This window comes from Drosophila teissieri, chromosome 3R (genome assembly GCF_016746235.2).
Source record: "Drosophila teissieri strain GT53w chromosome 3R, Prin_Dtei_1.1, whole genome shotgun sequence".
NCBI classification, from domain to species: domain Eukaryota; kingdom Metazoa; phylum Arthropoda; class Insecta; order Diptera; family Drosophilidae; genus Drosophila; species Drosophila teissieri.
In genome coordinates, this window is record NC_053032.1 from 30608277 (window position 1) to 30631540 (window position 23264).

Consider the following 23264-nt stretch of genomic DNA (forward strand, 5'->3'; position numbering starts at 1 on the left):
AATTCAGTTTATTCAAATATGCGCTTAAAAAGTATAATTACATTTTATTTACTTAAATACGTAAGGCAATGCAAACAAAAGCTTTTCATAGCTTTGACCTGTTAGTAGAACTATCCTGTGTGGATTTTTATGTGTCGCATAAGACTAGCGGACTGGGTGAAGCTGGATGAGCAGTGGGAACAGTGGTAGGGTCGTTCTCCAGTGTGGGTTACCAGGTGCCGATTTAGAGTGGACCGCTTTGCGAAGCGTTTTGTGCAGTGGGAACACTGGAAGCGTCGTCCTTCTGTGTGGGTTTGTAGGTGCTCCTCAAGGAGCTCTTTTTTTAGGTAGGTTTTCGGGCAATGAGGCTTCGCCTCCTTAAGCTGCTTCAATTGAGTAAAGGAGTTCGCAGTTTGGGGGCTCTTGTTGCGATGCTTCTCTGTGGTTCGGTTTTTTATTTCTGTATCTACTGACACGTCTACATTATCTCCTATTTTGTTTTTTATCCTCAGAATCTTCACTTGATCGCCGCACTCTTTCTTCTTCCCGCGTCGCTTTTTATTTCGAGAATTCGTTTTCAACCAACTGAAGAACTGATGGCTCTGCTCGTACATTTGCTTTATCTCAAAGGCATTTCGCGCATCCTTTTGGCAGTTAGTGCAAGTGTATTCAGAAAATCTGTCCCCTGGCTCAACTTTGTAGCCGGTGCACTCGGAGATCATGAAGGCGATGGAAAGTCCTTGTGCATCTTCAAAAATGTTAGTGAGGCTTTTATTTTCGAAAGGAGCCATGCAGACCCGACATAAGGACGACGTCATCGTGCCGAAAATAAATTGTAATTAAGGCTGATGTATACTAGAAAACGATATTAGTAAAACGGGTAAACAAAAACACACTCAGATGGATTGTTTATATCCTGGAATTCAGCGATGTGCAAAAAACGACAACTATTTCGATAGTAGCCCACCTTCTGGCAGCACTGCTTGGGTGGAAAACTCCGCTTAATCCAATTCTAGGTTGGTAGATGTACTTGCTAAGTAAAGTACACTGCGACAAAAAGTATCTGCTTACTGTTTTGTTTTCGGTTAAATCTTGTAAAAGAAGGTGAATCTATGATTAATTTGAATTGTATGTTGAATTAATGGTGCCACTCGACTTTATGGATTTGATTTGCCGCATTATAGGGAGGCAACCATTTAGTCAGGGATATTTATCTGAGGCGAATGCATTACATTTCTGACTATGTGTTCTGCTTCTTGAATATCAGTTTACCCCGACACACAACCTCGTCATGGCTGTGTCATTTTGCCGTGTGATTCCACTTCTGATCCTTGGCTGCTCCTGTTTGAAGGCCTTAGATGAGAAGCGAGTGGGGGAAATGCTGAATCTGGAGCGCGATCTCCTGCAGAATTTGCGCGACTATGCCGAAAAGCTGGAGGAGAAGATCAGCCTCATAAACAAGTGCGTTTGAAAACCTTTCCTAATCGTACCAATTGAGTAGTATACTAACATGGTGCCTAGTTATTTGGAAGATTACATCGACGATGTAGAAGAGGCCAATTTGGATCCTGAGAAGTACCTCTCCAATCCCCTGAATTCCTTCCGCTTGATCAGACACATGCACCAGGATTGGGTCGGCTGGCAAATCTACATGGAGGATCCGGTGGCACCCGAGGCGGTGGAGAAGCTGGAGCGCCTACTGCCTCATCTTCCGCACAAGGAAGCCTTCAGGAAGGCGGCCAGGGATGTGCATAGCTTGACGCAGTTCTACGGCTACGAACCCGCTGATCTGGTGGCCAAAAATGAACTAAACAGGTGGGCAGGGTATATTAGTGATTTAACTTTAGTGATTTTGTTTATGTCCACCAGTTCCCTGCATCTGTCTCCTTTGGACTGCTATCACTTGGGACTGGAGCTCTACGAGGAGCAGGACTATCTGGGTGCAGCCAAGTGGCTACAGGTGGCTGCCCACAACTACACGCTCTCGCGGCACAGAGATTTGTACGATCTTCTGGGAGCACCACGCTGGCAGGTCTATCGAGATCTGGGCAGGACTCTGCATAAACTGAGTGAGATTCCCGTACTCCAGGATACCCAGTATTAACACCAATTTCTTCGGCAGATCGAGAGTCCGCTTATGACGCCTACGAATCAGCACTTCGATTGAATTCCCAGAACGTGCATCTCATGAAGGAGGCGGGTCAGATGGAGCTGTTCAGCCTGAGGGATCCCATGGAAGCCATACTAGATCCTGAGCCGACAGCCACAGATGTGGAAAAATATTGTCGAGGCGAAGTTCTGCGGCTTCAGAGTCGCCTGACTTGCGAGCTTAATGACTGGGTGCATCCGTTCCTAGTCTACGCTCCCCTTAGAATTGAGGATCTCCAACGGGACCCCTTCATTATCCTTTATCCAGGAGGCATCTACGAACAGGAAATCAGGCATGTGGAGAACGCCTACGAACGGTGTCCACCCAATGATCGCTTTGAGCTTAAGCAGGGAATTACTGGGTGTTCCATCTCCGATGGACATAGTCCTGTGCTGAAGCGCATCAATGAGCGCATTTTGGACATGGCAGGAGTGGAGAAGACTTGGGAGACATCCCACATAGTCGAGTACGCTCAGTTGACTCCTTTTGAGCCGTTCCAGCTGTTCAGAAACTCCACAAAGGTAGGAAAATGAAAAAGCATAAACCTTTACTGAGTACTTTCTTCTCTGCTTTCAGTTTCCAAAGCTAAATCGTATGAATTTCGAGGATGTGGAGGCCAAAGTGATAATATTCGTGAGTGGTGTACAAATTTATGCATCTGCCGATCCTCCACTTTTCCATCCATGTTCCAGCTGAAAGATGTGACTTTGGGCGGGGCCTTTACCATGTCAGAAGATATCCTTGTTCAACCCAAGAGGGGCAACGTGTTGATATCCTTTGAGAATAACGAGCACGCCACCACCATTTGTCCCATCATCGAGGGCACTGGATTAGGTATGAAAAATAGATTCGTAGCTAATATAAGCTCATACTTCCTATCTCTCTTTTCAGTCTTGATCAAGTTTATTATGAAAAAGGAGGAGTAAGAGTTGTTTATATCACAGCCAAAGACATTAAATAAAGTTTACTTCTACACTTTTTTAATGAGAATGGTTATACCTTAATTTCATTATCCACGGTTAATTGTAAATCAGTTCTAGTTAGATCTCTTTACTGCCATTTCCCAATCGTCCAGTTTAGTATCTAAATAATGCTGTTTGACAAAATACACATTCTTCTACTATGGCTTTTGTTTCTGAAAGCTGAAGGCACATTGAATTGGGAGAGCCGTAAGGAGTTCCTAGTTACAGAATCCGCGAAAATGGACCTAATGCAGTTGGACGGCGAACTAATCGACAGTCTAATGAATTACGCCGAGAAAATTGAGCAGAAGGTTTCCAAACTAAAGAGGTTAGATATGGATATAGATATTTATTTTTACCCAATTAAATTTTCCATAACAGACTTGCTCAGGAGTTAAGGCAGCCTTTAAAGGCTGCGAAAGGCAGAGAAGAGGAGTACCTGGGCAATCCCCTCCACAGTTTCCCACTCATTCGACACATGTACCAGGACTGGCAGTACCTGCAGGAGTTCATAAAGAAGCCAGTGGGAGAAGGTGACTCAAGAAACCCATGCAATAGCATCTCTCCTTCTTATTATATCCCTAATTGCAGAGGAAATCGATTTCCTAAGAAGGAAGTTACCTGAATTGCCCTGGCAGGCGGATACCGAGGAAGCCGCCGTCTCCATCTTCCGAATGTCCGAAACCTATGGCATGATGCCCTGGGAAATGGCCAACGGACTCATCGACAACGTGCGGTTTAAGTTAGATACTAAGTATATTCCTTGGAACTCACTCTATAATCTGTCTACCAATCATCAGCTCCACAATGTCAGCTCTGGATTGTTTCGAAGTCGCGAAGTTGTACTTCAAGTGGGGCTACTTCAAGCAGGCACTGCAGTGGATCAGTATCAGCAAAACTCGGATGAAAGAGGAGTACTCGGGAGTGTACGAAGTGCTGGGAATGACTGGCCAGGATGTGGCACTGCTGCAGGCGCGCTGTTTGGTGGAACTGGGTTGGTGTAGATTTCTAGTTAAATGTATTAAACAGCTGTTAAATTTTCCTTTTCCAGACCTGAGGGATGTAGCACGCGAGGTGCTGCTGAAGCAGCCTGATCTCGCAGAGAATTCGACTAACTGGCTGGACCGATTCGAGGCCAATCCTTACGAGGCAGTGGATAGTTCGCCCAAGTTAGATGAAGACTACAAAAGACTCTGCCGCTCCTCGTTCTCGCCGAGGCCTTCCAAACTCCTCTGTCGCTACAACAGCAGCACGTCGCCCTTCCTGATCTTGGCTCCCCTCAAGATGGAGGAGATCTCCCTGGAACCCTATGTAGTGGTGTACCATGACATCCTGCCGGACAAGGATATGCTGCAGTTAATAGCCTTGGCGGAGCCACGTTTGAGACGCACAGAAGTGTTCGAAGAGGATAAGAGTGAGGCAAGGACCAGTGACCGCTCAGCCCTCGGAACCTTTCTTCCTTTCAAGGACATGAATCCATCTGGTGGACCACTTTTGAATCGCTTGACGCAGAGGATGCGGGATATCACTGGACTACAAATCCGCCATGGAAGTCCCTTTAATATCATCAAATACGGGTTTGGGGCTCACTACGCTACCCACTTTGACTTCTTCAACGAGACAAACTCGGAAACTGATGGACACGGCGATCGGATGGCCACCGTTCTTTTTTATGTGCGTTTTCTTGTAGAACAAGTCCTGGGAAATTCACGTGTTTCTGTTTCAGCTAAATGATGCTCCAAATGGAGGTGCCACTGTCTTCCCGCGCATAGATGTTAAAGTTCCTGCGGAACGGGGAAAAGTTCTGTTCTGGCACAATCTGAATGGCGAAACCCACGATGTGGAGCCCAACTCTTTGCACGCCGCTTGTCCCGTTTTTCAAGGCTCCAAGTGGGGTGAGATATGAGCATTTAACGAACTTAGCTGAGTAATAATATATTTATGTTCCAGTAATGGCAGCCTGGATACACGAGTATGATCAGATGTTCATTCAACCCATGTACCGTGAGGGAAAGATGAAACCCTGAAATATGCTTAAAATTTTATTTAAAACTTTAGATAAAACCCCTAGATATATTTTTTCATGGGGAAGTATATTCTTAACTTTGGGAATTACGAATTTTTCACATTTTAACTAACCGTGAAACATATCTAATTGAATGTCTAGCACTGAACAGCTTTCTTAAGCCGACTAGACAGCTTTCAGAAGTTCAAGAGATGAGCGCAGGAAATGATGAGCTCTGTTACAAAAAATATTGTAGTTTCAATTATTATTGGTCTGAGCTGGATAGCTGAGGGCAGCGGAGATCGCATAAACTATGTAACCTCAGCGGAGGAGAAGATGAACCTGCTGCAAAAAGACAGAGAACTCATCATCGTGCTCGATAGTTACGCAGCTGAGCTGGAAGATAAAATCATCATGCTGAAGAGGTGAATTTGGATATCATTAGATTACAGGTGATTCATTTTTATATTTTAGAATAGTTGAAGAGCTGAAACAGCCCTTAGAAAAGGCGAAGAATAGGGAAGAGGAGTACTTGTCGAATCCTATAAACAGGCTTTCACTCATGCGCCAGATGCACGAGGATTGGGAGCCGCTGGAGAAGCTCTTGAAGCAGCCAGTGGGGCAAGGTAAGATCTCTTTCCATTATATACCTCATTGCAATATCTGAAAACCATATCAGAGAAAATCGCATTAATCGAGAAAATGCGAGAGGATCTCCCAGTGGAAGACGATCTGGTTGAGGCCAATCAAGCCCTGTTTCGCATAGTACACACATATGATTTGGAACCCAAGGATGTGTCCACAGGACTGGTTGATGGAGTTCAGTACAGGTTAGTGCCTTCAGCAAATCCCTGCCAGCTCAGTAACATGGTACCTTCCTAAATAATAGTGGTAAGATGTCTGCTGGTGATTGCTTCACCATGGGAACGTTCTCCTTCAAGGCGGGTAGCTACCCAATAGCAACCAAGTGGCTGAGTGCAGCCAAAGATTTGCTGGTGGATCAGCCACGTGGATACCAAGAGGTGATCGGGGTCACCAAGGCGGATGTTACATTGCTACTTGCTCGCTCTCTCATAGCCAGTGGTGGGTACTCCCTGCATCCTCTAGGAACTCCAATCTCCAATCTGTAGATGAATCTTTTGCAGGCAATGTATCCATCGCACGTGACATGCTCATGCGGGATTCCATGTTTGGTGGAGCTGGCAATGCACTTGCTCTCCACTTTCTGAGGAACTCACCAAAGCCCAGTATCAACTTGGAGTCCTGTGAGTCCGGAGATTCCTTTAATCAGCTTTGTCGATCCGTGAGCAGGAGACAGACGGGTGAATCCAAGCCCTCAAAGCTTCACTGTCGTTATAATACCACCACTACGCCCTTCTTGAGATTGGCCCCCCTTCGAATGGAGGAACTTTCTCTGCATCCGTATGTGGTTCTTTATCACAATGTGCTAAGTGATCCTGAGATCGAGAAGCTGCAGCTGATGAGTGAGCCATTCCTAGAGCGTGCGAAGGTGTTCCGTGTGGAAAAGGGCTCTGATGAAATCGGTGCCAGTAGAGCCGCTGATGGCGCGTGGCTTCCGCACCAAGAAACCGAGCCTGAAGATCTGGAGGTCTTGAACCGCATTGGACGCAGAGTCGGAGACATGACGGGTCTAAGTACTCGCAGTGGAAGGCAAATGCAGCTCCTAAAGTACGGCTTTGGTGGCCATTTCGCGCCGCATTACGACTATTTCGACTCAAAAACTATCTACTTGGAGACGGTGGGCGATCGCATCGCCACGGTGCTCTTCTACGTAAGTGTGAGGGTAGGTTCTTGGGTATTTGCTTGAAAATATCCTTTTATTCAACAGCTTAACAACGTTGACCATGGTGGAGCCACAGCTTTTCCCAGAATAAACCTGGCTGTGCCAACACAAAGAGGTTCCGCATTGTTCTGGCACAATCTGGATGGACAGTCCTACGACTATGATACACGCACTTTCCACGGCGCCTGTCCTCTCATATATGGCACTAAGTTGGGTTAGTTTAAAAGTTTTATGACTACGAACTATAATAATTGGTAATGATTTTTGCAGTAATGACACGCTGGATTTACGAATTGGATCAAATGCTGCTTATTCCCGCAGTACTTCCTCCTCGCAGTCGCAACTTTAGCAGATCACTTCGCAATTAAATTAAATAGTTTTAGGATTTACACCAACACTTCATTATTTAATGAATTTATTTCCCTCCTAAGTAGTTGCTAATTCATCTTTATTTATTAGTTACTTACCCCACCACATCACAGTAGTTTTCCCCTCAATTTTCACTCCATACCTTGCACTTCAATCTGGAATCACTTGGATCGCTTTCTTGGCCGGCATTGGTCATCAGCTCAGTGCCCTATTAAGTGGGCAATTAAATTCAATTAGCCGCAGCTCTCCACCTCTGCCAGTGAAACTTCCCTGTGGTTCGGGCTGCCATTTATCACGCCTGGCTGAAGGTCCTCCTCCTTTTTGGGTGCCAGTCACCCAGCCACTCTCCTCAAGAGTTCTGTGCAAGTTTGCACTTCGATGTCGATTGGCGCTGCTAATAATTTTCCGGATTTATTGTTTGCTCGCATCCTGTTTGCTTGGCCCTCAGAGGGAAAGTTTTCCAATTCCAATTCCGATTCCATTGCCTTGCCGACTTGGATTTCAATTAAGATTGATGGCGTGCACTTTTCTCCTTGCGCGGTGCAATGCATTTGTCTTGATTTCACCTTCCCGAATTGAGTCCTTTCATCTGCCAGACAACACATGTAAGCAGGTTTCTACCTCCCCCCTCTCGCTCCCTGCGAAAGGTAACGTCGGCCATTTATCAAAATTTGCGCACACCCTGCGGATGAGTGATGTGTTGGAGGGGCAGGAAAGTGCCTACGATTGGCATGCGTAGCTTCCTGCCTTCATTTATTTGCGTGCTTTCTGGCCAAGAGCGATGGCAAAGGTACTTTATTAAGCTAGGTACTACTCGATGTACTAGTCTTATTTATAAGTACCTCTGTTAAACGGTAAAGAGAATAACTAGTACGTGATTTCAAGTTAAATAAGAGTACCTTGTACCTATCCATCTAGCAATGGTATGCCGTACCACTCTCTTGCAATCTGTACTTGGCTTAAATTGCTTTTTTCAATGCCAACGGCTGCTCCTGCAAGGACCGCCCATCTGCGCCGCTAGGAGCACACCCTGCACATCCTGCTCCTGCACATCCTGTCACATGCGGAGCCAAATGTCATTTCAGCAAAATCCCTCAAGTCGTTCGTCTGCCCTTTTTGGCCCTGTGTGCGTAGGAAAACATTGTGCAAAATATGTTGGCAACATTTTTCTGCGGCTGCTTAAATTGCATTGGGAAATAGGTTGGGGAGCTCTAGCAAAGGACAATGAGCTTGTGTTTCTGCGGTGAAAGGTGCATTTGTTACACTCGGGGAATTGCCGCATTTAAATTCGGGCATCGCGAGTTTTGCTGATTGGAACTTGTTTTATTGGGCTTTTAGCTATGCAATTCCTATATTATATATAAGCCTGGTCTAAAGCTTTATATCTCCTTAACTTCTAATGGATTTTTTGCATCTTATCTCGCAGATAGATCTACAAACCGAAATCCTTAAAGGGATTTGCTTTCATCCTCCGCTTGTTGCTTCTGCGCTAATAAAATTAAAATGCCAACCATTTGCACTCAACGGCGAGTTTCCCGAAATGCGATACTCTCAAGTCAAATCTCCGGAACATCGTCTCCGTTGACTGTTAAAAAATTAGCAACAATTTTTCAGCATCGCATCAAAACGCGCCCGACTGTCAACCGTCAACCGCATCCCGGGATGAATCCACCCCCTTTGGAATCCCAATCCAAGTGCCACTTATCAAGGAGCTGACTTACTTCCAGCTACACCTTGTTACACCCCGGCTCGGAAAACCGCGCACTTTGTCATCTGGGAACATCTCCGCCGGCATCCGAGGGGTAATTTGATATGCTGTGGCTTACATTTTTTATCCACCATTACCACAAAACGATTTACTTCCGCGCAGCAATTTGCTTTAAATTTTTATTTAAACAACAATTTGCTCGAGCGCAGATTGAGATTTCCGCTGTACGATTTGTTTGTGCAAAAAGAGGAGGTGGATTGGGGGAAAGGGGGAAGGGGAAAATGGGAAAACGTTTTCCACATTTCCAACTCATTGACGCACCTCAGCGTGGCCTTTGCCTCAAGGATCTCGGGCTGCAAAGGACACGCGACAAATTAATTTACTCTAGACTGTGGAGACAGTTGGGCGTGGTCCTGTCCTCGCTGCTTGATGAGTGTCCTTCGTGCTCTCTAAGGATCCTGGCTCACCATTCTTATACTCTTTTCGAGAGCTTTCACGAATTCATTGTAAGTAAAATTAAGCAAGGATTTGTAATTTAACTAAAAACTAATAATTGCTAAACTTTAGTTTTTTTATTATTTATGAAAGTGTTAGAAAAATTATGGATTTTTAAGGGAAAGTGTAATTAATTGGCATAGTTTCTGTCTAATTTTCATTGCCTTTTTTGTTTATCTGTACTTAAAATTGGTTTCGTGTTTGCTGCTGACTTTTCCTTTTCTTTCGTTTCCTTTTTTTCAAGGAAAATACTTTTGCACAGATATATTTGATCTACGAGGTGAAGACACACCCTGGGATAATCTTTTTACCAATGTTCCTCCTTGCACTTAATGATTTCGCTGTTTGCGCGGTTTTTAATTTAATTTCTTGCACCTTGGCTAATTGGCAATTGGATGCGCTGGTGCTGCTGACAGTTTCCACTCAAGCATTTTCACCGCCCCGAATTTAAGCGCTTTAAATTATCCCCAAGGATGTGCGAGGTGGGCGGGGGGAGTGGCTGGTCCAAACTCCTGGCGTTAATGGCTCTTTTATGGCCGCCACTGTGCGGTCCCCGCTTTTGTGGCAGCTGCAAATATTTTGCCACTGCACGGCCATCGGATCCGGACTGCCCCCTTTTGGTGGGCAGGGGGCGTGGCACGGTGGCAGGGTGGCAGCTTGTTCCAGCTGAAATCTAATCTATGCAAGTCCCTCATGCATCCCTCTGCTCTCCATCCGCAGCGAGACAACTATTTTTTTCGCTTGATTTTGGGCTTTTTTGCTGCCGCTGTTTGGCAGCTTAACAGTTAATTGCCCCTTGAAGAATACCGCTCCGCAGCTGCAGAGCTTCCCTGCCGGAGTGGACTACAATGGGACTACCCTAGGACTACCACTGGACTACCTATGCGGACACGACAGGACACGGACGGACAGCTGTGCTGGGATGCTGCTCTGGTTGTACCCTGTACATTGAGGGCATGATGATTTCTGTTTACGCCCCACCACTTAGTTCTGTTTGTTATTCGACAAAAGGTATCCCTTGGTCCGCAGCCCACCTCCAGCATCCTGACTTGTCTGCTTCTAAGCCCGTGCGTGTGTTTTAATCGGTTTGACTTTGTTGCCTGACCTGCGTGGGGTCAGCTGGGGAGAGGGGTAGCAGGAGTGTATGTATACCCATGCAGATGGGGTGATGGGTGGCTGGGGGTCAGGGTTAAACAACAACAAGGACATACAACGTAGCCAGTGCCGCCCGCAGCAGCAGATTGAATCCTAATCGAGGTTTTGACTTTGGTTACGTTGCGTAAACACGCAACAACCGGCACACACACACACACACACGACCCCCACGTCTTCCCTTGCAAATCCTTGCTGAAAACAGTGCAACGTGGCGCAAGGACCTTTTATGGCAAGACCCATGGGAGGGTACCTCTGCGGTAGGCTTTACTGTATGTCCTGCAGTGCACTTTATTGTAGCATACTTGCAGGCAGCTGTTGTTTGCTTGTCCTCAGGGCTTTTCGATGGAAATCGTGGAGTGGTGGTGGCAGGTGGAGGTGATTAGGACCAGCTTAACCCTTTTGGTCCTCTTTCTCAACATGCCTAAAAATATGTAAGCTCTATTTTTGAAATACTTTTCAATAGAAGGGTTTATAGAATGCTGTTCAGCGCAAGCCTAGGAATTATTAGCTGGGCATTAATTATTTTCGAACTTCACAAAAGCAAAGGGTTAAGAACTCTAGTATTTTGCAGCTTTAAATGCACTTTTAATCGCCAAGTGGTTGGCCAGAAAGTAGAATCAATATTTAACCGCGTCCTGCGTTTGAGGCGCAGCTGTTGACAGGCGGCCAAATGTGGATGCCCCACGTTGAGGCAGAGACGGGCAGAGAACGGGAGAGAGAGATGGGCGTAGGACGCGGGAAAGAGATAGTGAAACTTCTGACAGTTTTAAGTTTGACTGCGGGAACTCCACTGCTGGAGTCGCAATACTCGTATATGTGTTGGCAACTTGTGACACAAAGGCGCCGTCTCCATCTACATCTTCAACTTGACTGCCCTTTGCGCCCTGAGTTTTCCCCCTTTTCCCGGCTTTTCCTTACGTATGCAACTGTGCGCTGACTTGACTTGTCCAACTCCTCTTTGCTTTTTTCCCGCCCAACCTCTCGGCGACCTTCACACAAAACTTGAGCAGCACGTAAGCATTTTCCAACCCTCCCCCCAGAAAGAGTTTTCCTTTCCCTCCCCGCCACGACTGTTTTCCCCGCATTTGTACATACATCAAAAATTTTGTTATGTCTTTGTACGAATTTTGCTTAAATTTGTGCTTTTACTTTTCGTCGACTTCTGCTGCTGAAAAGGTCAGACATTGTCAGTTAAGTGTCCATGTCCAAATCGAAAAAGTGTTGTCCAAGATTTCGAGTGCTTTTCACAATTTTTTAGAGCTCCCTCCCCATTTTTATTCACTTTTTTCTTTTTTTCCCATTCTTGGCCATGCCTTGTCTTCTGGCTCTTATTGAACGCCTTTCGGTTAGGTGTCAATGTGCGAAGCAGAATTATGGCAAATGGTATTGGAAAACTTTGCCGGCTCCCTTCGCAAATGGATATTACAATTCACTTCGGTGCGACTAAGGGAAGAAAAGTGCGGAAGCTGTGGACTTAGGTAGTGCAAGATGTGTGTGAAAATTGCATAAACAACGTGCTTGTAAGGGGACAAGTTTTCTCGTCGCTTAAATTTGGAACAGGAAGCTGTTTGCTTAAGGCTGCCTAAATTTAAATAGATTACTATTGTACGAAATAATACCTTGTAATTATGGTATTCAAATTTATAGATGTACCTTTCAATGTTTTAAACCCTTGATATATTGACACTTTTTCATTAATACCCTTTCCATTTTGGTTTTAAAATGGGAGTCCTTTTCAGAGTAAACTCCCTCATTGCCTCGATTAACTTTCCCTCTGCTGCCTTATCAGCAATCCAAAACACAGAGCAGAACCACCGTGACATAAATCACGAAATCAACAACTAGCGCAAAACGGTATAAAAATCAAGTTATGGGGGCCAGCAATACAGATTTTGATTTATTGGCTGCTGGCGTGACTCTCTATCTGAGTTTGCTGCCAAATAGGTGGGGCAGCATGTATGGCTGTGTGTGGACCCCTACCAAACCCCCTAAGTAGACAGCTCAAAGGCCTAAACGAAGCGAAGCCAACAAGAAGAACATGCGGAAACAAAAACATACAGAGTGGAACCCAAAGCGAAGCCAAACAATGGCGAGCATTTTGATTTGTGACTTGCGACTTTTCACGTAGCGCCCCCATGGCCATATACACAGACGCACACACACGCACCGGGAAAATCTCCATACAAAATATGAAAATAAAAATCACGCAACAGGATATTGAAACGTCACACATATGCCACAAGTGCGAGAAGAAAGGGGGAGTGCCGGGTGGCAAAGGACTTCATTCGGCATTAAAACTGTCAGTGGCGCAGATTGCCTGCGGTGGCTAAGGACACCTTCGCACATGATTTATTTGCAGCTGCATTTATTTGCGAAATGTGTGCGTGCATGTGGGTGGGTGTGTGTTTGCTGGAAAGTGAAATGGCGCAAAAAACTGCGCAAATTTCCCGTAAACAGTTGCAGTTTTCTTCGACTTATTTCGATCCCCCCAGCGAGCACGTGCCTCCGCAGAGTGGGCGAGGTCCTGAGTCCTGGCTTCTGGGTCCTGAGTCCTGGTCGTCCTGGCCAATTGTCAGCCAGACGGCAAAAGGCAGGACTGATTGGAACTTTGAGCCTGCAGCTTCTGGCTGGGCGGACGTGCAGCGAAAGTTTAAATAAACACGACCAGCAGTGCGAATCGGGGGGCATTTTCCAAAGAGAGAGAGAGAGTGGGAAAACAAATTAAAGTTGCGCGAAATGTCAGGCGATGGCTTCAAAGCAGAAGCAACTGGGGCTTGAAAGGATGCACAGGATATTATAATCGATTTAGAGCAGTTTTTAGGATGTGTTTAACTAAATCCTCAGACGATATCAAAGTCTTATTCAGGAATAGTTACCCAGCAAGATTGTACAATAACTTGTCTTTAAAAAGTCGTGGAGCTGTAGTTTTTGGTGGAGCTCACTTCTTTAAGGTCCTGCCATAGTTCACTGGTGCAGGGAGCAAACAAAACAATGTCCTTTCCCCAATTTCGTTCCACCTACTCAGAACTCATCGTGTGTGTGCGTAGCCTGAAAGCATATCCATTTCACGCCCAAGTGCCGTGGCTTCCTTGGAACCGTGTGTCAAATCCATTAACCTTCTGTTTACTTTTCTACGTCCAGTGGTCGCAGCAGCAGGGAAAAAATCAAAAGGAGCAACTCACATTCACTGTATGTGGCGATGCTGTGGTGAAAGTGTTTTGTGGGAGAAATTTGATACTTTCGGCAAATTGCGTTGCACACTTGAGGTCCTTGGAGCTCAGCAACGACTGCTGCCCCCCTTCCGCCATAAATCTTACCTAGGCGTGCGAGAAATGGAGCGGGAAATAACCGCACAGGACCTCCCATTCGCACACATATCCTGGCAGCAGAAATGAGTATTAAGTTGACGTAAATTGCGGTCCATTACATTAACCAGAAGGAGGGACTCTGGAATTGGGCACTGAAGGTCGGGCTGCCAATTAACCTCGTGTCGCTGTTAATTGCTTTTGTAGTTTCGCTTACAATTGAACAAACATCGATGCTTTATTTATGGGTAAGAATAAACAGGAAAAAGTTGTACCTAATAGTAGTTTGGAATGTTTTAGCACACACTTCTTAAGTTGCCTAACTTCTAAAGTTATACCTAACATAAGTATGGAATGTTTTACCACACACTTCTAAAGTTGCTCATGCCTTTTGCCTTTTCTTTGGTAATAAGATCCTCATAATCAACTCTTTGAATACAAAGACTGATGTTATCCTTTTGCAGATCGTTAAACGCTCTAATTTATAGCGTGTTTTCTTTGTCTTTCTCACCTTCTTGTCTGCAGATGAGATATTCATCAGCTTTCCCCCTGGAAAATACGGTCTAATGGAATTAAAAAACATAAATCCGCATCTGATTCTCTCGCGATAAAATAAAAACTCAGCGCGGGCATTAAGCGAATGAAAACCGCATTGGGGGAAAAACAAAGGAAAAGGCAAGGAAAACGTGAACGTAAATGATTTAAGAACTTTATCGGACATCAGCGACCAGCAGGAAAAAAGTGGTCAAAAAACAGAAAACAAGGATGGAGAATGGAGTGCAAAGGACACTTGCCAGGAGCTTAAATAGAACGCTTGTAGGTGATTATGCAGCACATAATTTATGCAGGCCACCAGGACTCAGGACAACAGAACAATGACCAACCTGCTGGAGGAGGGGTGAAGGGCAAGGGGAGGAGAACCGGCGAAACTGATTTAATTAAGCAGGTGATTAAAGTTGATGCCGGTTATTTGTAGCAGCCAAGAGAGCAACAAGGATGCTGCGCTTCGCATCCTGTTGCTCCTTCTGCTCCGTCTTCTGTTGACCCAAAAGGAAGCGTGAAAAGTGCGAGCAAAATTTTCCGCCAGCGGAACTGTTCATTTGGCCTCCTACGAAAAAGGGACAACAATGCAAATTTTGTTGGTTGTTGCAGGGCAACATGGCGTATGCGCAACTTTCTGTTTGCAGAGCGGGAAAAGGTCAGAAAGTGCAATCAATGGAAATTAGAATTCAATTAGAGCAGCTTTAAAGCGGAGAAAATGCTAGAAATCGGGAGTCTTTTGAGAGTCCTTGTCCTTGCAAAACATATTAGTATCACTGCATTCTTAAGGCCATCTATGTGAATCGCAGATATTTAATAATGCATTTGTTGCAGCAATAAATTGACTTTAAAGGGAGACATATCCCACTCCATTCATCGGAGCATATTCATACTGAAGAAAGTGGCAGTTGCAGTCGTTGGGCGCCTGAATTTACTGCGATGCCTGGACATGTGCTGTGTCATGAGCTGCGGTCCTTGTATCTTACACAAAATCGATTCGGTGCCGAGGACAAGGCCAGAACGCACTCGACAATAAAGCGCAAGAATCAACAATTATGTTAATTTTCTTTGTGGGTCAATGTCTCGCTTTGCATCTGTGTGCGGCTTGTATTTTACGGCCATATCTTGGGCCAACTGGCAGGCGAAGACAGCTGCAGTGGCTGAAATAAATTAACATTATTTATGAAGAAATCTCAGATTTCGCCTTCGCACACGATATGCGCCATGTTAACTGTGGGCTGCCGCCCCTCCATTTCCCCTGCTGTTAGTTAACAGAGAAGGTGCAGAGAGCCGGCGGCACTGCGCATGTCCTTCGCTCACACCTCAGAGCAAATACCTAGGCACGTGCTTCAAGTCTGGCTGAGATATATATAATGTACCTTACGCATCCACCAATCTACCTGCGCCAGTGGACCCCCACCCCCTCCCCCCTGTAAGCTTATATGTATATGTATATGTCTGTATATGTATACCTGCTTTAGGTGTTGGCCCATCGTCTTCGTTTCGTCGTCGTTTGGCTAGAAGAGTGCGGCATGTCGAGATGTAGGTGCCAGCTGCGCTGCTACCTCTCTCTCTTACCTGTGGGAAACCCCCTCCCCCTGGCCTTCCGCCCGGCGCCACCCCCTTTCAGTTACCCAGCTGCAACCTCAACCGCAAGTAACAGTTGTTATTCGTCGTGCGTTTTTCGTTCGTTGGCTTTGCTCTCACAGATACACTCACACACACAGATGTTCTGGCCAGCACACACACACATACAGCCACAGCCAGGTTGTTGCCTGTGCTGCTGTCTCGCTCGCTCTTGTTGGCTCATATGGATGTGCTACCTACGCTTTTTAAGGTGAGCACGAAAATGTTGGCAGCCAACCAAAGTTGAGCACCTTCGAGGGGTTTTCCACGAAAGAGGGTGGGGCTCCATGTGTTTTTCCGACGGCCACAGCAAAATCTCAGGCTGTTGGAAAGCTTATTTCTATTTGATTTTATCCTTTAGCTACCAACTTTTAACTGGATTTTTGCTTTCGGAAAAACCCTTTAATCGCTTGGCCTAATTGTATTGTTTTTCATGATTTATTGCGGAATTCTTCTTATTCTTATGTTTTCCTCAACCTTTCTCTATTACGTAGTTATTTTCCTATATTTTTCCTGCTACCCCCTACCTCCCCCTCACATCGCCCTCAAGCTTTATGTTCCCCATCAACGTCATCGTCATTTTCCCTCGTCGTGTGCTCGTCAACGTCGTCTGTTCTCATCTGTTGGCTCGGCTTTCACCTTTTCCTCCGCCGCTTTTCCACCCCCCTCCCCTTCCGCCCTCCCTCCGCCGCTTTTCCCAGTGAGTGCGTGAGTGTTTGTGAGGTGCTCTCAGCTCGTCTGGAGTTTTTGTGTAGCGCAGGTTTAGGTGCGCAGCTTTCGCTCGTTAGGTACTCGGTTTTTTGCCAGCTTTTCCTTTTTTATTTCCACTTTGCCACTGCTGTGCTGTCTTAGGTAAATACAAATGGGCAAGCGAGAGAGAGCGAGCGAGAAAGAGAGACGAGACGAGACGAGAGAGAGGAGCAGGTGCGCCGGGAAACTCGAGCTAACTAAAACCCAGCCCCTGCTCCTGCTCCTGCCCTCCTCCTGCTCCTGCTCCTCTCCAGGAATGAAGGTGTGTCTCTCCGAGTGCGTTAGGTGCTCCGCTTCGTCAGGAGGAAAATGATGATGGTGGGAGGGCGGAGAAGCGGGGGCAACTGTGATTTATGCCAGCCAATGGTTGAGCTCCTGGCTACGTGTGGTAGGTAAGTAGGTGTGACACCAGTGTCGCTCCGTCTCCGTCGCTCATACGCCACGTGGGCTAAAAAATGGCGACTCGGCTGCTCGCACCTATGAGCGTTCAGCTGCTCGGGCAACTGGCGTGGGGAAAACTTTTCTAATTAGCCAGTGGCCAAAGGATAGAGGGGCGGGGTAAGCTAGGAGGCAAGCCAGAATGTAGGAGCGAGGAAAACTTTTCTTTTCGGCCCCTCTGCAGGCGCGCCTCTTTATGGATTTTTCGACTGCCCGCTGGTTTATTTTCCCTTGTTTCTTTCTTTTTTCTGCTCTTCCTCCCTACAGCTTTTCACATTTTCCCCCCCATTTGCGCGGCGGTGTCAGTGTCCTCGTTAGGATGCTGGGGCATTTTCTTGTGCGCAGCGATTTTCCTTCTCTCATTGTTGCAGATAAAATCGATAGCTCTTTATGGCAATTTAATATGACCTTCGTGGCTTACTTATACACATAAATTCTGTACTTTTGCTAGGCTCTTTATGGCCTTCCCTTTCCTTCCCTTTCCCCCTCCCCTCGTAGGCTGTTTTTGTTTATAATGCTGCGTTTTCATTCGACGTTCTCTTGGGGGCTTTTTGCAACTTCGACTTTCGACTGTTTCAACAGGTCGTATGCGCAATCTGTTGCCACCCATTTCTCGGCCATGCTCTGCCAGGGGTCAGCGAATTGACATTGAACTTCGCCAGCTATTGAACTCTTTCTTTGTGGCCTGAAATCGACGCGACCATCATAAGCAGATATCTCAAGCTATCATCACTGTATTGGAGCGGATCAGGGATAAAGGACGTTTATGTTTCGCATCCAAACTTTTATTTCAAACTATTCCTTCTAGCATTAGCTTCTGCATTTCTCTACTATCTGTGCTGGAAAATCACAACGACCTGGAGATGGAAAGCTGACTTTACAGATTAAGTTGGCATTCATTTGTATAACTGTTCTCAAGTATTCTTATTGATCAAAGTTGTAAGTAAAAGTTTAAAATTACGTGAATAACATAAAGTATAGGTATATTATTCCATTCTCAACATATACAATGAAGTATTCAGAATGGGAGCATTAAATACCTTGAATAAAGTGATCCGAATGACAAATACCCTTCTGTAGAGAAGTAACCCTGGTGGTCAACATCTTTAGCTAGCAGAATCCCTTCGAGAATCCACTTTGAGGTTTGTCTGTTGGCACAAGGACATGTCCCACACTCACCCATGCCAATCCTTCCCCCTGAGTTCAACAATAAGTCAGGGCATTAGTCGCTTGAGAAATTGTCTGTTTACCTTGTTGGCCAGTCGCCTTTTGCCTTCTGCCATTTGCCGTTTCCAGTTGTGCAGTTTGCCAAATGGCACTCAAAGCGCTGAAATATGAAAAATGAGACGCAGGAAGCGAAATTACAAGCCGTGGCCAGGAGTATCCTTCCATCCGACCATCCGGCCATCCTGGTTTCCTGCAGCACCTCCAGACTCCAGAAAAACCCGCAGAGTGAGAAAGATAGAGAGAACCAAATGAAAAGTTGAAGTAATAATTGTGCGGCGGAGGCGACGACGACGACTTCGCCAGGGGCAGCCTTACACATTTTCATTTGGTCATGTCCGGTGGTGTCCGACGATGGGTAATGTTTGTCCAGACGACCCCAAGTAGCCCAACACACGTATCCACTGACTCACACAGCTGCTGCTCCTTGATTTTTTCACTCGGTAGCTGGCAAGCACAGGGGTATATTGGAATCTCCAAATGCCACAATGCTTCTAAGGGAGTAGCTGAAAGTGGTGAGTGCTATGTATAAGTCATGTCTCATTTCGGTTTCGAGCATCGAGAGATGAAAACTAGTACGAGGTATTCCACCAGGCGAACTCCTGAATCATATTTTTCCTTTTTGCACTCTCCGCTTTCCATCTTCGTGTTCCAGCACTCTGTCAACGGCAAATGTTGCCAAGGACTGCTGACCACTGTCCATGCGAAGAGGAGCAGGGAAATGGAAAATGAGCAGGAAAAGCCAAAGGGAAGCTGCTGCTGGGGTGGCGGCGGCGGAGGAGGAGGAGGAGGAGGAGGAGGAGGAGGACCAAGGAGCAGGACCAAGGAGCAGGGACACCTCTAAGTGGGCTTCATCAGTCGCGCTTCGCTGGGCGCCGGCAGCGTCATAATCGTCCTGTTCTGCTCATCATCTTCTCGCCGACTTTCTCTCCTCGTCTTCGTCTTCGTCTTTGGCTTTGGCTTGTTTGCCGCCTTTTGCGGTTGCCGGTTTTGGGGTCAAAGTTCAGGCTTCCTCTTTGAAAAGTCCTCTAGTCTTTATTTATCTTTAAGATTTTCAACTCAGTGCACAGGTTTTTTGTCCACACGCTGACTTATGACCACAACAATGCGTCAGTCTGGCTGCTTAACTGGCCACAAGTGTGCACTGCTAAAAATAAAGGGGTCTATCTGCAGGGAGAGATTTCTGTTAGACATCAAAGTTCACAAGGTTATGTTCTTATAGAAATAAGTTTCAGTTTCCTTGGCATTTTCTCAGTGCAAAGTGTAGTTTGTGGTTTTTGTCACAGTGTCCACTCGCAGCTGCCATTCACAGTGTATCCTCCACAGGACATGTGAGATGTGAGAGTGTGTGGCAGGACTTGGAGCGCCGCTAAGTGGAAAGTGTAGTTTTTCTTACTTATGTGCTGGCAGGAGAGCGCGGCTCATAAAGATTTGTGTCTGCGCTCTAATGTCATAAGTCAAGTGCTGGTCGCAGTTCAAGAACTCACGTGTCCGAAGGAGTAGAGCCACCTCCGTGACCCCATATCCCATATCCCAGTGCTTTCGTTTGCTTCCTTTCCCGGGGCTGAGAGCAAACTCTTTCTGGAGCTTAATTGGGAGTGGGCATTAAGCAATTACTGCGAACCACCTCGAGTGGACTTTCGGCTTTAATTTAATTTGTCACACTTTGCGAGTGCAGACAACTTTACACTCTGGCCACAGCAAAGTAGAGCAGCTGGCAGGGTCCCCCGGGAGAAAGGCGGGGAGGAAGTGGGGCTTGTGGTCTGGCACAGCCATTTTCAATTTGACTATGCCGGAAGTTACCTGCTGGTGCCAACATCTTACCCACACACACAGATACACTCAGCAAGTCCGGCACTGAAGTCATTTCCTGTGCACAGGACGCCCTCCTCCTTGTTCCCTGCCTGCCAGTTCCAAGTCCCGAGTCCAGAGTTCCGAGTCCTGTCCAGAGTGGTTTTACGAGCAAGTGTCCCATGTGGCCAGCAGGGACTAGATTAAATTGGCATCTTTTGTTGTGTAGTGACTTTGTTCTCGCAAATGAGAATGTGAGCAAATTAAAAGTTGGCCAACTAGGGAGTAGGTGAGCGCACTACGAGTGACTGGACAGCCTTTCCCGCTCTATGAAAAAGGTCAAGCCATCCATTAAGAGAAGAACTCTTATTAATGCCTCGCATTTGCAGGCATTTCCTGGCGATTAATGAAATATTTACAAGCTCGATTGGGCAGCCAATGAATGCTAATTAATCGACTGCCTGGCCTTCTTGTCGTCACGGCTGAGGAGACTTTCAAAATCGAAGGCAGCGAATGCTTAAAGAAGAATTTGTCGCATAATTGAAAAAGTTTGCAGCCCATAGTAATAGTTGTTTGAAACAATTCGATGAATGCAAGTTTGTGTTGCATTTCCACTCTTGAGCATGCGGTTCAATCTCGAGCTTGAACTTTTCTTACGAGCCAAAGTTTCCTGTGGCTCGTAGGCTGTGGAAAATGCAATTTGGGGCTCTGGCCGTATCTGATTTCGGTCTGTGGTGGGTCAGCAATTTATGATACGCACACTTTCGATTTCCCTTTCGATTTTGCTGGCCACTCTAATTGCCCGCTACGCATGGCATACTGTATGAAGCGAGCCAGCAGGGCAGACAGAAACAAAACAAGTTAATTAAACGCTTCCGTTTTGCGCTCGCTCTTTGCATGTTATCAGTGTCCTGGCATCACTGGGTCCTTTAATTACGCAGATTTGTATGCGGCTACCGACTTTCACTTCGCCACATGTCTCAGCTTACGTCTCACATGCTTTTGGGGACGTTCTTGTGCTTATATGTAAATTTATTATTTATTAACATTAATTATGGTGGTCAGTCGGGTAATTGAAGAAGCCTTTCTCCTTCAGTCTCCTCCAATTCAGGGTGTCATCGGGTTTCTTGTGCTGATGTCAGCGGCCTAATTAACTGGCCATTTGTGTGCTACGCACTCTCTCTTTACCAGTTCACAATGAGAGTAGGCCTTTTGATATGCCGGGCATAACTGAAACTTCGTTTGAATGCTTCCTACATTTCAAACTAAGAGCTTTGATTTAGGTTCCGCATGTCCTGATTATTTTATTTCAACTAAGCCTGATTTATATCTCTAATTGCTTAGCGCATTTTTATTTAAAACGATTTTCTTTCACTACATCCATAATACCAAGCTCAAGCAGATCCTTCAGCTCAATCCTAGTTGTTGCGCTGAAAAGTAGGCAATGCTTTTAGTGCTCTAGGTTTGCACACGCATTAAACGGTTTAACATGCAATTAACACGGTAAGCTGGCACATATGTGTTTGTGTGAGTTTGCATACGCACTTGTTGTCGTACGTGTTAATAAAACTAATTTGATTAGCTAACTAGTGTAAGTAGCGGTTTCCACTCGTCTGTTTGCCTACGCCAGCCACTAAACTCGAACCGCCTCCCATTTTGCCCTTCAGCCGCATATCCTGTGTGCTTTGCGATACCTAAAACAACAAGCTGGCTGTGTTTTTGGTGGGCTTTCTGGGGTTAAACGTGTTGGTTGGGTGTCGCACACGTTTGGCATTAATTTAATCCTTCCGCAGAATAAAGTGATACCGCCACTAACAAGGCAAACACATTAAATATTTATGCAGACATCAGCAAACTCACACATGTGCGCGTATGTGAAATTAGTCCTTTACAGATCGCGCATGTGTGTGTGTGTGTGTGTTTGTGAGTGTCTGTGAGAGTTTTAATTGCTGTCGTCAAAGGCTGAGGTAAGAATAATTGCAAGATTGGGAATAATGTGTCAAGTTGTGTGATGTGAGGCGGTGGCTGATTACATCAAAGAGCAGCATCACACACACAGCACCACACACACAGATGCTCACCCATACAGTCGCACTTTGAAGTGTCAACAGGCAAAGGACGAAGCCGAAAAGGAGGCGACAAAAACAACAACATAGACGTTATCCATCATGGCATCTTTCACTTTTGTCAGCGAAATAACAATGGCCTCTTAATTACACCAGTGTGTGCCTCTCTCCTTGTCTGTGTGTGTGTGTGGGTATTTTTTCGTGAGTATGGGTCTATGATATTAAACACTGAGAGAAATACACTGGTTACTTTTAATACAAACCCTACTAAGTCGTTCTAGGTATAAAAAGCTTAATCAAGTGATTTGTGATTACTAGAACGGGGTTTCTACTCTTTACGATTATTTGGCACTAAACACAAATTGCAGTGTAGAATGCAGCCATGTGCTGGTGTTTGTTTAGTCAGATGTTTGCTCGACACTTTCCTTTGGCTTGTCTATGCTTGGCGGCATTTGGTTATGGCCAGCACTTGTTGGCAAGTTTTCTTTTGGCCTTTTTTGTCGTCGGCTGCCGTTTCCTTTCCTTTCCATTCCATTCCTTTGCATTCCTCGTCGGCCTTTGACTTTGACTTCGCCTGCATTTGGTATAATGAGCACACATCTCGGAGGAGAGTCCGCATGTGAGGATCCTGCGACAGGATGTTAATTTCAATTTAAATGCCGGCCAGCTCCTTGAGAGCACACAATGTCCTTCTGCGCCGCAGGCGAGCGTCTCAAGCAACTTTGTCCAGCTTGGGTCAACTTCCTTGGCTCACTTTTGACTGCCACTTCTGACTGCCACTTTTGAGCTCCGTTGCAATTGCATTGAGCAAAAGTTGGAGGGCCTGCGGCCCTGGCTGGTGAACTTTAATTGGATTCTTTGTGAGGAGAGGCAGTAATAAACGGCTCCAAGTTGAAAT

At 45.9% G+C, this 23264-nt stretch overlaps 4 protein-coding genes across 4 annotated transcripts; 3 read left to right on the forward strand and 1 right to left on the reverse strand.

Annotated features, from left to right (window-relative positions):
• Positions 1-1258: 1258 nt before the first annotated feature.
• On the forward strand, positions 1259-3112 carry LOC122621634 (prolyl 4-hydroxylase subunit alpha-2). The gene is made up of 7 exons (XM_043799564.1): positions 1259-1440; positions 1501-1794; positions 1849-2048; positions 2102-2649; positions 2705-2761; positions 2821-2962; positions 3020-3112. The coding sequence occupies exons 1-7, from the start codon at positions 1271-1273 to the stop codon at positions 3052-3054; spliced, it is 1446 nt and encodes a 481-aa protein (XP_043655499.1). The 5' UTR covers positions 1259-1270; the 3' UTR covers positions 3055-3112.
• A 91-nt stretch (positions 3113-3203) lies between these two features.
• On the forward strand, positions 3204-5160 carry LOC122621632 (prolyl 4-hydroxylase subunit alpha-1). The gene is made up of 7 exons (XM_043799562.1): positions 3204-3418; positions 3472-3623; positions 3682-3832; positions 3891-4084; positions 4142-4764; positions 4817-4985; positions 5041-5160. The coding sequence occupies exons 1-7, from the start codon at positions 3219-3221 to the stop codon at positions 5115-5117; spliced, it is 1566 nt and encodes a 521-aa protein (XP_043655497.1). The 5' UTR covers positions 3204-3218; the 3' UTR covers positions 5118-5160.
• A 42-nt stretch (positions 5161-5202) lies between these two features.
• On the forward strand, positions 5203-7317 carry LOC122621628 (prolyl 4-hydroxylase subunit alpha-2). The gene is made up of 7 exons (XM_043799559.1): positions 5203-5520; positions 5570-5721; positions 5775-5925; positions 5985-6178; positions 6241-6887; positions 6945-7113; positions 7170-7317. The coding sequence occupies exons 1-7, from the start codon at positions 5321-5323 to the stop codon at positions 7265-7267; spliced, it is 1611 nt and encodes a 536-aa protein (XP_043655494.1). The 5' UTR covers positions 5203-5320; the 3' UTR covers positions 7268-7317.
• Positions 7318-18303: 10986 nt separating this feature from the next.
• On the reverse strand, positions 18304-22578 carry LOC122618952. Its single transcript, XM_043795547.1, has 3 exons — positions 22382-22578; positions 18536-19676; positions 18304-18482 (listed from the first exon to the last, which is right to left on the reverse strand). The coding sequence occupies exons 2-3, from the start codon at positions 18675-18677 to the stop codon at positions 18304-18306; spliced, it is 321 nt and encodes a 106-aa protein (XP_043651482.1). The 5' UTR covers positions 18678-19676; positions 22382-22578.
• Between the last annotated feature and the right edge of the window lie 686 nt (positions 22579-23264).

Bases quoted from the DNA above. Each gene is read 5' to 3' on its own strand.
- LOC122621634 (XM_043799564.1), top strand. From the start codon at position 1,271: ATGGCTGTGTCATTTTGCCGTGTGATTCCACTTCTGATCCTTGGCTGC. The intron at 2,650-2,704 runs GTAGGAAAATGA...CTCTGCTTTCAG, and splicing joins TGTTCAGAAACTCCACAAAG to TTTCCAAAGCTAAATCGTAT. The intron at 2,963-3,019 runs GTATGAAAAATA...CTCTCTTTTCAG, and splicing joins CATCGAGGGCACTGGATTAG to TCTTGATCAAGTTTATTATG.
- LOC122621632 (XM_043799562.1), top strand. From the start codon at position 3,219: ATGCTGTTTGACAAAATACACATTCTTCTACTATGGCTTTTGTTTCTG. The intron at 3,419-3,471 runs GTTAGATATGGA...TTTCCATAACAG, and splicing joins AAGGTTTCCAAACTAAAGAG to ACTTGCTCAGGAGTTAAGGC. The intron at 4,085-4,141 runs GTTGGTGTAGAT...TTCCTTTTCCAG, and splicing joins GCGCTGTTTGGTGGAACTGG to ACCTGAGGGATGTAGCACGC.
- LOC122621628 (XM_043799559.1), top strand. From the start codon at position 5,321: ATGATGAGCTCTGTTACAAAAAATATTGTAGTTTCAATTATTATTGGT. The intron at 6,888-6,944 runs GTAAGTGTGAGG...TTTATTCAACAG, and splicing joins TCGCCACGGTGCTCTTCTAC to CTTAACAACGTTGACCATGG. The intron at 7,114-7,169 runs GTTAGTTTAAAA...TGATTTTTGCAG, and splicing joins CATATATGGCACTAAGTTGG to TAATGACACGCTGGATTTAC.
- LOC122618952 (XM_043795547.1), bottom strand. From the start codon at position 18,677: ATGGAAGGATACTCCTGGCCACGGCTTGTAATTTCGCTTCCTGCGTCT. The intron at 18,483-18,535 runs GTAAACAGACAA...TGTTGAACTCAG, and splicing joins AAAGGCGACTGGCCAACAAG to GGGGAAGGATTGGCATGGGT.